Source organism: Mobula birostris, chromosome 8 (assembly GCF_030028105.1).
Source record: "Mobula birostris isolate sMobBir1 chromosome 8, sMobBir1.hap1, whole genome shotgun sequence".
NCBI lineage: Eukaryota > Metazoa > Chordata > Chondrichthyes > Myliobatiformes > Myliobatidae > Mobula > Mobula birostris.
In genome coordinates, this window is record NC_092377.1 from 165,599,749 (window position 1) to 165,614,977 (window position 15,229).

Genomic DNA, 15,229 nt, shown 5'->3' on the forward strand with positions numbered 1-15,229 from the left:
ACCCCTTAGCCTCCTCTACTCGATTAAAAAACAGTCCCAATCTATTTAGCCTCTCCTTATAACTTAAGCTGTCTGGTCTGCAGCATTCTCACGAACCTTTTCTGTTCCTGTTCCAGCTTAATTCAATGTTCAAAGTAAATTTATTTTAAAAATACATATATATCACCGTATACAATCCTGAGATGTGTTTTCCTGTGGGTGTACTCAATAAATCTACAGAATAATAACCATAACAGAATCAATGAAAGACTACCCAACTTGGGTCTTCAATCAGAGTGCAGAAGACAACAAACTGTATAAATGCAAAAAAAAATAAAAACAAATAAGCAATAAATATTGGGAACATGATGTGAAGAGTCCTTGAAAGTTACTCCCCTGGTTGTGGGAACATTTCAGTGATGGGGCGAGTGAAGTTGAATGTAGTTCAGAATCAGAATAAGGTTTATTATCACTGGCATGTGTCGTGAAATTTGTTAACTTAGCAGTTCAATGCAATACATAATATAGAAGTTATCCCCTTTTGTTCAGGAGCCTGATGGCTGAGGGTTAATAACTGTTCCTGAACCTGGTGGTGTGAGTCCTGTGGCTGCCATCTACTTCTTCCCGATGAGAGCATATCCTGGGTGGTGGGGGTCTCTGATGATAGATGCTGCTTTCCACGACAGCGTTTGAGGTAGATCTGCTCAATGGTTTGGGGGCTTTACCCGTGATGTGCTGTGTCGAATCCACTACCCTTTATAGGATTTTGTAGAAAGTTGGATGTTAGGTCGATGTTGACACCTAAGTCAGCTGTCCTCTTAACGAAAATACTTCCTATAAACCAGGCTGAATAGTTGCACAATAGAATATGTTTGGAATGCAATTTCAAAGGGTAATTGTAATGGCTTCGTGCAAATGGGGTTTGTTGGGTTAACTTGTACGGAGGTTAACCTGAATGCGACTGATAGAAACGTTGTGTATTAATGCAACGTTTCCCCTTCATGAAAATCATACGAAAAGAGACAATCAGTTCAACGACCCCCTGCGCAAATTTTCCCCTTTAAGAGCGGCAGCATTGTACGGTGTTTACCGTGCGCTCTCAACCGCACTTGAAACGGTGGGGCCCCATCCCTTCTATCCGATTGGCTGGTCGCGGAGAGCCCTGTTTGCAATTCGATGGGTGTGTTGTCAACAAGATGCCTGGGCGGGACGTAATCGACGAGCAGGTTCGGTGGCGGGCGGCTCGGAATCACGTGACTCGGAGGTGGGCAGCCTCAAGATGGCGCCGGGACTGCGGAGCCTGTTGGTGCTAGGCGCCCTGTGGAGCTCGGCGGCGGACTCCAGGGAGCCCGAGGTTCGCGGGGTCAGGCTGGAGAGCGGCGTCGGACATGTGTACATGGAAGCCGGGGTTATCAAAGCGAGACCCGGGGCCCGCTTCGACCTGAGGGTCTTCGGATCGAACCTGAGGCGGGCCGTATGGCCTTGGCTGGGCTTCAGCCGCGGCCTCACCTGCGACAACAGCAGCCTGGAGAAGAGCTGGCTGGGGCTGCCGGATGAGGAGAAGCCGGCCAACGGCTCGGTGCTGGTCAGCGTACAGACCGGCCAGGCCAGCGCCGCCGGTGTGTACTACCTGTGCGCCCAGGGCTCAGGAGGTCTGTGGACGGCCCCTGGGGACTGGAAGACGCCGCTGGAGATCCAGCCGCAGGCCGGCGCGGGGATTCTGGCTGTGTGGGGTCAGATCCTGCTTCTGGTCCTCCTGCTCTTCTGCTCGGCTCTCTTTAACCTGCTTCATCTCAGCGTCCTGTGGTTGGACCCTCTGGAGTTGCAGATCATCCGCCACTGCGGATCCGAGAGGGAGAAGAGAAGCGCTAAGTCCCTGGAGCCCATCAGGAAAAGAGGCAATTTGGTTCTCTCTTCCCTGGTCCTAGGCAGTGTCTTAGCCAACTCGGCCCTGGGTGTCTTATTTTACCGGGCCTTCGATGCCATCCTGCCTGCTATATTTGTTTGTGCAGCTCTGATGTTCCTGCTTTGTGAGATCCTTCCCTATACCATCTGCTCGCGATATGGCTTTGCCATCGCCTCTAGGACCACCTGGCTGACTTGCCTTTTCATAATCATCACCTTGCCCATTTCCTTGCCTGTCGCCCTGGTGCTCGACTTGGCCCTGTGCCAGGATATCAGCACCTGCTACATCCGAGAAAAGATTCTGGACATGCTGAGGTCCAGTGACCCGTACAGGGAGTTTGTCAAGGAGGAGTTCAGTCGAGGGGCTTTGAGGACTAAGGTAGTGGAGGACATCATGACCAACCTGAAAGATTGTTTCATGTTGAGTGCAGAGGCGGTGCTGGATTTCAATACCATGTCGGAGATCATGCAGTGTGGACACACTCGAATCCCGGTGTACGAAGAGGAGAGGTCCAACATTGTAGACATGGTATACGTGAAGGATCTGGCAATGGTGGATCCTGAGGACTGCACGCCTTTGAACACAATCACCAAATTCTACAACCACCCTCTGCATTTTGTGTTTAATGACACCAAGTTGGATGCTGTTCTGGAAGAGTTTAAGAAAGGTGAATATTTATGATGGTAGAGACAAATTCTTCTGCTAAGGAGGAGTTTCCCACAATGACATGAATTACAATATCTTGGTTCATTATTAAAATCCAGTATGCGTACAGAGCCGATAACTTATTAAGTGCTTAAGAGTTTCAAAATGATCTGAAATCTGTTCCACATTCAGTGTTTGGTAACTTGCATTCGAGCAGAATTAGGCCATTTGGCCCATCATGTCTGCTACACCATTTGATTTATTATCCCTCAACCCCATTCTCCTGCATCCTTCCCATAACCTTTGACCTCTGCTTGAAATCTACCCAATGGCTTAGTTTCCACACCTGTCTGGCAATGAATTCCGCAGATTCACCACCCTCTGGCTAAAGGTTCCATCTCTGTTCTTAAGGGATGTGCTTGTATTCAGAGGCTGTGTCCTTTGGTCCTAGGCTCCCCCACGATAGGAAACATCTAGTCCACACACGTCCACTGTATTTGGGTCTCGGGATTTTTTGATAGGCTTCAATCAGATACCTGCCTGTTCTTCTAAGCTCCGGCAAGTACAGGTGCACGGCCATCAAAGATCCTTGTACGTTAACCCTTTCGTTCCCAAGGTCGTTCTCGTGAATCTCCCCTGGACCCTCTTCAATGCCAGCTCATCCTTTGGGATAAGGGACCCAAAACTGATCTCAGTACTCACGCGATCTGAGCCAGGCCTTATAAAACCTCAGCATTACATTGTTAAGGTCCCCAAAGTAATGTTATATGCATTTTAAATTGTGTGTATGGGCAAAGTGGTTGGTACCTAATGTTAACAACAGGAATTCTGCAGATGCTGGAAATTCAAGCAACACACATCAAAGTTGCTGGTGAACGCAGCAGGCCAAGCAGCATCTGTAGGAAGAGGTGCAGTCGACGTTTCAGGCCGAGACCCTTCGTCAGGACTAACTGAAGGAAGAGTGAGTAAGGGATTTGAAAGTTGGAGGGGGAGGGGGAGATCCAAAATGATAGGAGAAGACAGGAGGGGGAGGGATAGAGCCAAGAGCTGGACAGGTGATAGGCAAAAGGGGATACGAGAGGATCATGGGACAGGAGGCCCGGGAAGAAAGACAAGGGGGGGGGGACCCAGAGGATGGGCAAGAGGTATATTCAGAGGGACAGAGGGAGAAAAAGGAGAGTGAGAGAAAGAACGTGTGCATAAAAATAAGTAACAGATGGGGTACGAGGGGGAGGTGGGGCCTAGCAGAAGTTAGAGAAGTCGATGTTCATGCCATCAGGTTGGAGGCTACCCAGACGGAATATAAGGTGTTGTTCCTCCAACCTGAGTGTGGCTTCATCTTTACAGTAGTGGAGGCCGTGGATAGACATGTCAGAATGGGAATGGGATGTGGAATTAAAATGTGTGGCCACTGGGAGATCCTGCTTTCTCTGGCGGACAGAGCGTAGATGTTCAGCAAAGCAGTCTGCCAGTCTGCGTCGGGTCTCGCCAATATATAAAAGGCCACATCGGGAGCACTGGACGCAGTATATCACCCCAGTCGACTCACAGGTGAAGTGTTGCCTCCCTTACCACTATTCAGGGCCCCAAACAGTCCTTCCAGGTGAGGCAACACTTCACCTGTGAGTCGACTGGGGTGATATACTGCGTCCGGTGCTCCCAATGTGGCCTTTTATATATTGGCGAGACCCGACGCAGACTGGGAGACCGCTTTGCTGAACATCTACGCTCTGTCCGCCAGAGAAAGCAGGATCTCCCAGTGGCCACACATTTTAATTCCACATCCCATTCCCATTCTGACGTGTCTATCCACGGCCTCCTCTACTGTAAAGATGAAGCCACACTCAGGTTGGAGGAACAACACCTTATATTCCGTCTGGGTAGCCTCCAACCTGATGGCATGAACATCGACTTCTCTAACTTCCGCTAGGCCCCACCTCCCCCTTGTACCCCATCTGTTACTTATTTTTATGCACACATTCTTTCTCTCACTCTCCTTTTTCTCCCTCTGTCCCTCTGAATATACCTCTTGCCCATCCTCTGGGTCCCCCCCCCCCCGTCTTTCTTCCCGGACCTCCTGTCCCATGATCCTCTCGTATCCCCTTTTGCCTATCACTTGTCCAGCTCTTGGCTCTATCCCTCCCCCTCCTGTCTTCTCCTATCATTTTGGATCTCCCCCTCCCCCTCCAACTTTCAAATCCCTTAGTCACTCTTCCTTCAGTTAGTCCTGACGAAGGGTCTCGGCCTGAAACGTCGACTGCACCTCTTCCTAGAGATGCTGCTTGGTCTGCTGCGTTCACCAGCAACTTTGATGTGTGTTGCTGGTATCTAATGTTTCTGTTTGAATTGTGGAATTGTTTTGACTTCCCCTTTCAAAAGACCTGAATCTATTTTAATCAGCATCACAATAGCCAGGGGCTGACTTGTGGTCTGCTCCAGTGTGAGAATGTTACTTCATGGAATGTTCACAGCATTTTCTAGGATGGTCAGATCTCCAGTTGCTATCAAGAACTTGAATGTGGTTGACAATGAATTTGCTTCTTGTCTTTTAAGAATTGCTTGCAACACAATGTGATGAATTCCTTTAGAAATGAACACTCACTCCCTTTCCTGACTGAGTTCAATCAGAAATAAGAGATGCTGTGAACAGCAGTGTGCAAATGAAACTGAAACCAGGCATTTCAGTAAGATTAAAAAAATAGTGTCTGGGTGGGAAAAGGAACTTAGAAGGTACCCTTGTCATAGTGCTGAATTCTTTGTGGGAAATTGTAAATAAAAGCATCTGTGATGCGAATCTTAAACATGAGATTCTGCAGATGCTGGAAATTCAAGGCAACACTCCTAAAATGGTGTTGGAACTCTGCAGATCAGGCAGCATCCATGGAAATGAATAAACAACTGTTTGTTCATCTTTGAGGTAACTCGTTGGTTTTGCCTCAGTTGGATTATCACCTCTTGCACTTTACTAGAGCTCTCCACAGCCTTGGTCTGAGATTGGCTATTTTTCAGAATAGGTCCAACAGTGAGGGAGCTTAACTTTGCAAAGAGGCAAGAAGAACTGCGATATGCTGAAGAACAAAATGTAAAAGGCCTTAAATGTAAAAACTAATGATCAAAATAAATAAGGAGTGGCTGAGGTTTTATGTGTCTTAGGCCTCCGTTGGTTAGGGTCATTCATGGATGTTGCGTCCTAGCTGTCTAGATATGCAAGCCAGGGCAGTACAATATGGAGAGCAGGCTGTTACTCAAGTAGCAAGCTTCCCCTTCTCCATGCATCTGATGAACTGAAAGGAATGGCAAAGGCAGATACAGTCTTAAGAAATATAATTATACAAACAAGGAGATGAAAACTTTTGCACTGAATTGTAATCTGGAAATCAATGCCATAGACAAATTCAAGAGTAATTTTCATCAAGTTAATACTTCTGAAGTATTAGTAAATAAATGTGAAAGATTAGGGGTTGGAGCCAATTGGTTCGAAGAACTGGCACACATTCAAGGGATCAAACATCCTCATTAATGTGATTTCTATGAAATTTGTGACTTTAAAAAAGCTTAATATAGAAGCAATTGAATTGATGTATGGACACGGCTGCAAGTGCTGGGTTCTGGTATAAAGAACAAACTTTTGGAAGAGTTTGTAGGTCAGGCAACATCACTGGAGGCAGAGGTTTTCACCTGAAATGTTGACTATCTCTTTACCTCCACAGATGCTGTCTGACCTGCCGAGTAGCTGCAGCAGTTTTATTCAGAAAACAACTAGTAGCTGTTTCGCAGTTTAAGTGAGAAGTGTTGCAATAGCTTCCATCAAAGTTTGCACTCTGGATATATATTGACAAAATACGAGGTCAGAACTTACCACCAACTTATCGGCGACTAGAAGATCTCATTAGGAAAATTTAAGAGAGCGAGAGTAAACTTTTCTCTGTGTTGATCCCAGCTCTAATTGGTTATTTTGCTGTATAGTTTTTTGTCTTTGCCGTGTTTTATAACAGTTTTCCACCTCTGTTTCATGTTCTGAGGCAAATCCCACATGGCAATGGTCCAGAAAGTGAACAACGAGGGGGACGGTGATCCTTTCTATGAGGTGATGGGTTTAGTAACGCTTGGAGATGTAATCGAAGAAATCATCAAATCGGAAATCCTCGATGAGTCAGATGATAGTAAGTTTTAAACATTAATGTTTGAGGTATTTGGCTTAATCCACCTACAGTGGGCTGACAAACATCTCTAAAAATCGAAAGTCTGCAGGTACGGAGAATGTTAAAAAATCAGAAATTGCTGGAAACTTTCTCAGGTCAGGAGGCATCTACAGAGAGAGCAACAGTTAATGTTTCAAATCCTGAAGCATCTCAACTGAAATGCTAACTGTTTCTCTTCCCCTAGATGCTGTCTAATCTAACCGTATTTAGTTAAGCCCATAACCCTTGCTGGGGCATAGGCCAGCAGCAGCTTGCCAGGGTCCTCTGTCCTGGGCCAGTCTTTCAAGTTATCTCAGATGTAGCCCCTCTTCTCCTCCCTCTCCCAGGGATGAGGTATTTGGAGCTTCTTTTGGCACTTCTGTAGCACTGGGATTTTATGGGATGGGGTTGTTAGCCCCATGCCCAGCCCTCCTCCCTTCACAGCCAATGGGACATTCCATGACAAAGTTTGATCTAAGCATTTATTTTTTATTATAACATCTATTTATAAGACCATAAGACATAGGAGCAGATGGACCATTTGGCCCATTGAGTCTGCTCTGCCATTTCATCATGGCTGATCACTTCCCTCTCAGCCCCAACCTTCTGCCTTCTCCCCGTATCTTTGTGTCCTGATTGTTCAAGAATCTATCAACCTTTGCTTTAATTATACCCAATGATTTGGCCACCACAGTTGGCTGTGGCAATGAATTGCACAGATTCATCTCACTCTGGCTAAAAAAATTCCTCCTTCATCTCCATTCGAAATGGATGTCCCTCTATTCTGAGGCTGCGTCCTCTAGTCTTGGACTCCCCCACCATAGGAAACATCCTCTCCACATCCACCCTATTGAGGCTTTTTAACATTCGATGGGTTTCAATGAGATCCTGTCATTCTTCTGCGTTCCAGTGAGTTTACGAGCCCAGAGCCATGAAGCGCTCTTCATATGACAAGTCTTTCAATCCTGGAATCATTTTCGTGATTCTCCTTTGAATCTTCTCCAATGACAGTGCATCCTTTCTAACATAAGGGGCCCAATTGAGCCTAATGGACCTGTGCTAGTATTTGTAAACACAAAATACTCAGCAGATGTTGGGTTCAAAGCAACACTCACAACATGCTGGAGGAACTCAGGTCGGGCAGCATCCGTGGAAACGATCAGTCAATGTTTCGGGCCGGAACCCTTCGTCAGGACTGAAGAGGGAAGTGGCAGAGGTCTTACAAAGAAGATGGGGGGAGGGTGGGAAGGAGAAGGCTGGCCTTAGGGTTAGGGTAATAATTCCAGTAATTCCCTCCCCCTCCCTTTCCCTATCCCTATTTCACTCTGCCCCCTCCCCCGGCTGCCTATCACCTCCCTCATGGTTCCGCCTCCTTCTACTGCCCATTGTGTTTTCCCCTATTTCTTCTTCACCTTTCCTGCCTATCACCTCCCTGCTTCACCTTCCCCACCCCTTTATCTTTCCCCTTACTGGTTTTTCAACTGAACCTACCAGCTTTCTCCTTCCCACGCTCCCCCCACCTTCCTTATAGAGTCTCTGCCCTCTACAGTCCTGACGAAGGGTTCCGGCCTGAAACGTTGACCGTTTTCACAGATGCTGCCCGACCTGCTGTGTTTCTTGAGCGTGTTGTGAGTGTTGCTAGTATTTGTAACTGCAAGTAATCTTCCTGCTTAAGCCATCAATAAGTATTTCATTTCTTGTTCACTTTTCTAATTTTCTTTTATATGCATTCATGTTCTGTTCCATGGTAAGACTTCCATTTTCTAATAATTCCAGGTTAGACTTTATTCCAAAGTCCTTTTGTGTTTACTAGAAGTTGTTGTATACATCTGAACCTTGTACTCTTGACTGCGTGGGAAAATATTCTCATGGCAACACACACACAATGCTGGAAGAGCTCAGTAGGTCAGGCAGCATCTGTGGAAAAGAGTAAACAGTTGATGTTTCAGATTGAGATCTGTCTTCAGGACTGGGAGAGATGCCAGAATAAAAGGGTGGAGGGGGAGGGAGGAAAGAGTCTAGCCGGAAATTGATAAGTGTAGCCAGGTGCATGGGAAAGGTCAAGGCTAGAGGAGAAAGAATCTGATAGAAGAGCGGACTGCAGCAGAAAGGGAAGGAGGTGGTGACCGGGGTGGGGGGGAGGGGTGGGAGAGGAGTAGTAGGCAGGTGAAAAGTGAAAGGTCAGAGTGGGGATATGGGGGGGGGGTGGGGAAGAGAAATATCCTTCATCAGAAGGAGAAATTGATATTCATCCCATCAGATTGCAGGGTATCCCGATGGTATGTAAGGTGTTGCTCCACCACCCTGAAGGTGGCCTCATCTTGGCACAAGAAGAGGCCATGGATCGACATATCAGAATGGGAATGGGAATCGGAATTAAAATGTTTGGCAATGGAAATGGGAATCACGTACTTAATCAGAAGTGTAGACCTCCATCTAGCAGGGTGGGGGGGTTCCCAGTCTTTTTATGCCATGGACCACTACCATTAAGCAAGGGTCCATGGAACCCAGGTTGGGAACCCCTGATCTAGCATGTTCCTTAAGATAAGCTTATCTTTTGTTTTTATATTGCCTATTTTTTTTTGTACAATATGAGGCTAATGAACCTGTGGGCACCCAGTTCACAGTACTAGAATATACTAAACTGAAAGTAAGGGATGTAGTGTTACTTGTGTATTTGCTGTGACTAAATAAATGCATCACTGTAATAGTTAGCCAGATTTCTCAACAAATTTAGCTACAAAGGCATCCGTTAAGTCTTGTGAGACCATGGATCTGCGCCTGGAAAGTCTTCACTCTCCAGGGCGCAGGCCTGGGCAAGGTTGTATGGAAGACCAGCAGTTGCCCATGCTGCAAGTCTCCCCTGTCCACGACACCAATGTTGTCCAAGGGAAGGGCATTAGGACCCATACAGCTTGGCACCAGTGTCGTCGCAGAGCAATGTGTGATTAAGTGCCTTGCTCAAGGACACAATGCGTTCCCTTGGCTGGGGCTCGAACTCATGACCTTCAGGTTGCTAGTCCAATGCCTTAACCACTTGGCCACGTGCCCCCTCAAATTTAGCTAAAGATGTAGCAAAAGTGTCAAAAGGGTAGATTATTTTCTAAATGGAGACAAAATTCAAAATATGAGGTGCAAAGGGACTTGGGAGTCCTCGTGCAGGATTCCCTGAAGGTTAATTTGCAGGTTGAGTTGGTGGTAAGGAATGCAAATGCAGTGCTGCCATTCTTTTTGAGAGGATGAGAATATAAAAGCAAGGATGATGTTGAGGCTTTATAAAGCACTGATGAACCTCACTTGGAGTATTGTGAGCAGTTTTGGTACCCTTATCTAAGAAAGGATATGCTGCCAGTGAAGAGGTTTTAGAGCATGTTCACGAAAATGATTCTAGTATTCAAAGGCCTGTCATATGAGGAGTGTTTGATGGCTCTGGGCCTTTACTCACAGGAACTTGGAAGAATGAGTTGAAACCTATCGAATATTGAATGGCCACGATAGAGTGGATGTGGAGAGGATGTTTCCTATGGTGGAGGAGTGTAAGACCAGAGGACACAGCCTCAGAACAGAGAGACATCCATTTAGAACGGAGATGAGGGAGGAATTTCTTTAGCCAGAGAGTGGTGAATCTGTGGAATTTGTTGCCAGGTGGCTGTGGAGGCCAAATCATTGGGTGTTTTTAAGGCAGAATTTGATAGATTCTTGATTAGTCAGGGCATGAAAGGATTCAGGGGAAATGCAGGAGATTGGGGTTGAGAGGGGAAATGGATCAGCCATGATGAAATGTCGGAAGAGACAGGATGGGCCGAATGGCCTAACTCTGCTCCTGTATTGTACAGTCTTATGGTATTGCATTTTGGGAAGGCAAGGCGAAGTAGGACACTCCCAGTGAAAGGCAGGGCCCTGGCGGTTGCTGTAGGGGCAAGTAATTTGGGTTGTGTTTGGTTATGTTGCAGTTGTAAATGATGTTGTGGCCATGCTTGGAGAATTGTGTTCTGTTTTTGGCACCCTGTTCTAGGAAGGATGCCATCAAACTGGAAAGAGTACTGTTGAGATTTGAGGCTGTTGCCAGGATTTGAGATACTGAGCTGTGGAGAGAAGCTGAACAGGTGGTTAGCAATAAAAATGGGAGAGGGAGGAGTGATCTTCTCAACGTGTATAAAATCATGAGGGGCATGGAGTGAGCTTATGTGCACAGTCTGTTTGCCAGAGCTGTGAACTGAAGAGTTGGAGGAAATGTATTTAAAGTGGGGGGAGGGGGGAAGATGTATTACAACCTTTTGACCCAGAGAGTGGTCAGTATATTGAATAAGCTGCCAGAGGAAGTGGTTGAGGCAGGTACATTAAAATAAAGTTTTAAAGGTTCTTGGATGGGTACATGAGCAGGGGTTCCCAGCGTGGGGTCTGGGTCCGTGGACCTCTTGGTTAATGGCAGGGGCCCATGGCATTAAAAAAGGGTGGAAACACCTGATTTAAAGGAATAAGGGCCAAATGTGGGCAAATGAGACCAGATTGAATGAGATTCTTGGTTGGCGTGGAAAACCTGAGCTTCTGTACTTGTATGACTCTGATTCTTAAATGCTCTTGAGAAGGTGATGGCTTGCAGTGGTGTTCTGTGTGGTAGTACTGATACATCAAGGCTGAATGATTTTTAACTTGGGGATAATGTTCATCGATAAATCAAAATTGGGCTGAAACGAGGTGATTTTATGCGTCTGATGTCTGCTTAGTGGAAATCACTGATTTTGTGAATACTGTGGAAATATCCCTGGCATTCTGCTCTTCAAATGTTGATGAGTGCTTGTGGCATGGGGGGTTGTCAAAGAACACAAAACTTAAATTATCTCACAACTGCTCTCAATCTGAGCTGTTTGCTACTTCCCATTCTTTCATGGTGCACAGCACTTTCTCTTGTTTAGCCTCATTTCTTTAAGGGACAGAAATCAACCCTGGCTGTTACTCCTGATGTCTTTGCCATAAAGTGGAATAATACACTCAGTAGTAATTTTATTAGGTGCAGGGGTGGAACTCGGAGTGGTCTGCTGCTGCTATAGCCTATCCGCTTCAAGGTTTGATGCTAAGTGTGTTCAGAGATGTTCTTCTGCACACCACTGTTGTAACATGTGGTTATTTGAATCACTGTTGCCTTCCTGTCAGCTTAAACCAGTCTGACCATTCCCTTCTAACCTCACGGAACTGCTGCTCACTGGATAATTTTGTCTGTAAATTTTGGAGCAGGGGTTCCCAACCTTGTTTATGTTGTGGACCAATACCATTAAGCAGGGACCCCTGTTCTAGAGACTTGTGTATGAAAATTCCAGGAGATCCACAGTTTCTGAGATACTCAAACCATGGTCAAAGTCACTTAATCACATTTCTTCCTTATTCTGATGGTTAGTCTGCACAACTGAACCTCTTGACAGTGCCAGCATGCTTTTATGCATTGAGTTGCTGCCACGTGGTTGGCTGGTTAGATGTTTGCATTAACGGGCAGGTGTACCTAGCTAAGTGTCCACTGAGTGTATTTTGTTACCAGGGCTCCATAAAAGTATTGCTTGTGCAGATCCTCCGATACGAATTTCAGTACCGAAAGGATGTCAGGTCTTGAAGATAATTGTAATTGATTAAATCATTTTTTCTCTTTACCTCTGCAGCAGAAATCAAAGTGAAGAAAAAGCCTCCCCCGGTTGACTTTCTTATTGAGCGCAAGAAAGAAGACTTTTCTTTTTTTAAGGTGCCTGATATCGACCTAAAGGTCAAGATTTCACCTCAGCTTTTATTAGCAACTCAGCGCTTCTTATCCAGAGGTAGGGAGGCAGTTATCTCTTGGAGCTGGGGAAAGCCTCTTGGGCTTCCAAAAATTTGAAAAACGATATGCAGTATTTATTGCAAAGTGAATTATATGAGGATGAAGAATGACTTCTGTGGAGCATATAAGCTGTCACATAGTCAGGCTTTTGCTCTAGATTGGGAAAGAGTTCATGCTGTGCTAAGAGTGAAAGGTCTGTTCAGATGTAAAATTAAGACCAGACTGTGATCAACCAGTCTTGAATACAAAGATTAATTTCCATTTTCATATCATTGCTATAAATGTAGCAACTTTAAACATTCTATTGATCTGATCGAAGAAATGCCAAATATTGACAAGAGCGGGGGGCATGTGCAGTACTAGGTAAATTATCCTTCCCTGAATTTGGAATGTAAACCTGACCCAACTTGTCCTGTTTGGCTTTGATTGGTTAGATACTCTCGAATGAATACTTGAGCAGAATTTTACACAATCTGTAACATTTAACATTGACAGAATTGCCCAGCAATATTCAGCGCTGACGGGGTTGCCTGGCGATACTTCCAAGGCAAGATCTGTCTAACGTTGTTGTGCCTGAAGGGTGAGGTACCAGTGTAAACCTGAGCCAACTTATCTGTGAGAAATAGTTAGATCCTGTTTGCCTTGGGTTGGTTAGATACACTCAAATGAATACCTGAACAGAATTTAATGAAATCTGTGATACTTGGCACCGAGAGGAGCCCTGCGATATTTCCAGGACAAAAGCTGACAGAAGGTTTATGTACGTGTGTCAGTATAAAGCCGTTAAATTAGAAATTGCTGCTATAATGACTGCAGGCTGTCTTTACAGAGGTGGAGCTGTTCAGCCCCTCAAGGGTCTCTGAGCGAGTTCTTTTTCATCTACTCAAGCATCCCAGTGTCAACCAGGAGGTGAAGTTTGATGAAAATGACAAACTGGCACCAGAGCACTATCTGTACCAGCGAAACCGGCCTGTCGACTACTTCATTCTTGTGCTTCAGGTGGGTAGTACTTCCTGCTTTCTGCTCTCGAATGCAAAGTGAAGAATCAAGATCCCCACAAAATTGCTTCCACGTGATAACGTGGAGATACAAGAAGCCTCACCAGGTTCAGGAACAGTTATCACCACTCAACCATGAGGCTTCTGAAGCAGAGTGGATAACTTCACTCACCCCATCACTGTGGTCCTGCCTAATTCCACAAACTATGGACCCACTTTCAAGGACTCTACAGCTCCTGTTCTCAATATTACAAACCCCATTTCCAGAAAAGTTGGGATATTTTCCAAAATGCAATAAAAACAAAAATCTGTGATATGTTAATTCATGTGCACCTTTATTTAACTGACAAAAGTACAAAGAAAAGATTTTCAATAGTTTTACTGACCAACTTAATTGTATTTTGTAAATATACACAAATTTAGAATTTGATGACTGCAACACACTCAACAAAAGTTGGGACAGAGTTAAAATATGATTGAAAAGTGCACAGAAAAGTCATCCTACTGTGACAATTATAGCCACTTGGGCTCAGGAGTACTTCGGAAAACCATTGTCACTCAACACAGTCCGTTGCTGCATCCAGAAGTGCAACTTGAAACTGTATTACGCAAGGAGGAAGCCATACATCAACTCTATGCAGAAACGCCGGCGAGTTCTCTGGGCCTGAGCTCATCTCAGATGGACCAAAAGACTGTGGAACCATGTGCTGTGGTCATATGAGTCCACATTTCAGCTAGTTTTCGGAAAAAACGGGTGTTGAGTTCTCTGTGCCAAAGATGAAAATGACCATCCAGATTGTTATCAGCGAAAGGTGCAAAAGCCAGCATCTGTGATAGTATGGGGGTGCATCAGTGTCCACGGCATGGGTGAGTTGCATGTATGTGAAGGTACCATTGACTCTGAGGTGTATATTAGGATTTTAGAGAGACATATGTTGCCATCAAGGCGACGTCTCTTCCCAGGACGTCCATGCTTATTTCAGCAGCACAATGCCAGACCATATTCTGCATGGGCTACAACAGCGTGGCTTTGTAGACACAGAGTGTGTGTGCTTGACTGGCCTGCTGCCAGTCCAGATCTATCTCCTATTGAAAATGTATGGCGCATCATGAAGAGGAGAATCAGACAACGGAGACCACGGACTGTTGAGCAGCTGAAGTCTTATATCAAGCAAGAATGGACAAAATTTCCAGTTGCAAATCTACTACAATTAGTATCCTCAGTTCCAAAACGATTAAAAAGTGTTATTAAAAGGAAAGGTGATGTAACACAATGGTAGACAGGCCTCTGTCCCAACTTTTGTTGAGTATGTTGCAGCCATCAAATTCTAAATTTGTGTATGTTTACAAAATACAATTAAGTTGGTCAGTAAAACTATTGAAAATGTTTTCTTTGTACTTTTGTCAGTTAAATAAATGTTCACGTGAACTAACATATCACAGATTTTTGTTTTTATTGCATTTTGAAAAATATCCCAACTTTTCTGGAAATGGGGTTTGTATTTATTAATTACAATACTCTGCAAATGTCTTGGACTCCTTAAATTTTTTTAATACAGATTTGTTTTCGGTGTTTATTTTTTGTATCCTGCATTAGTGTGTGAGGAGAAATGAATAAATTTTAGATTTCCAAACAATCGATTTCCAAAAGATTAAATGTTACAGGCTATTTTTAAAAATTTCATTAAAGAAAGAAGCATATTAAGTAATAGAC

General features: G+C 44.9%; 1 protein-coding gene across 5 annotated transcripts in view; it reads left to right on the forward strand.

Annotated features, from left to right (window-relative positions):
* Positions 1-1,246: 1,246 nt before the first annotated feature.
* Positions 1,247-15,229, forward strand: part of LOC140201936 (metal transporter CNNM3) — a 51,029-nt gene continuing 37,046 nt past the window's right edge. For 3 of the 5 annotated variants that reach the window (XR_011886993.1, XR_011886992.1, XM_072266775.1), the window contains exons 1-4: positions 1,247-2,552; positions 6,553-6,693; positions 12,363-12,515; positions 13,347-13,516. Coding sequence is in view for 3 of the 5 variants with exons in the window: in XM_072266775.1 (XP_072122876.1) it covers positions 1,259-2,552; positions 6,553-6,693; positions 12,363-12,515; positions 13,347-13,516 (1,758 nt within the window). In the remaining 2 variants the exon portion in view is untranslated. Of the gene's footprint in view, positions 2,553-6,552; positions 6,694-12,362; positions 12,516-13,333; positions 13,517-15,229 lie in introns of all 5 variants that reach the window. The other 2 variants (XM_072266777.1, XM_072266776.1) reach the window with 2 other exon arrangements.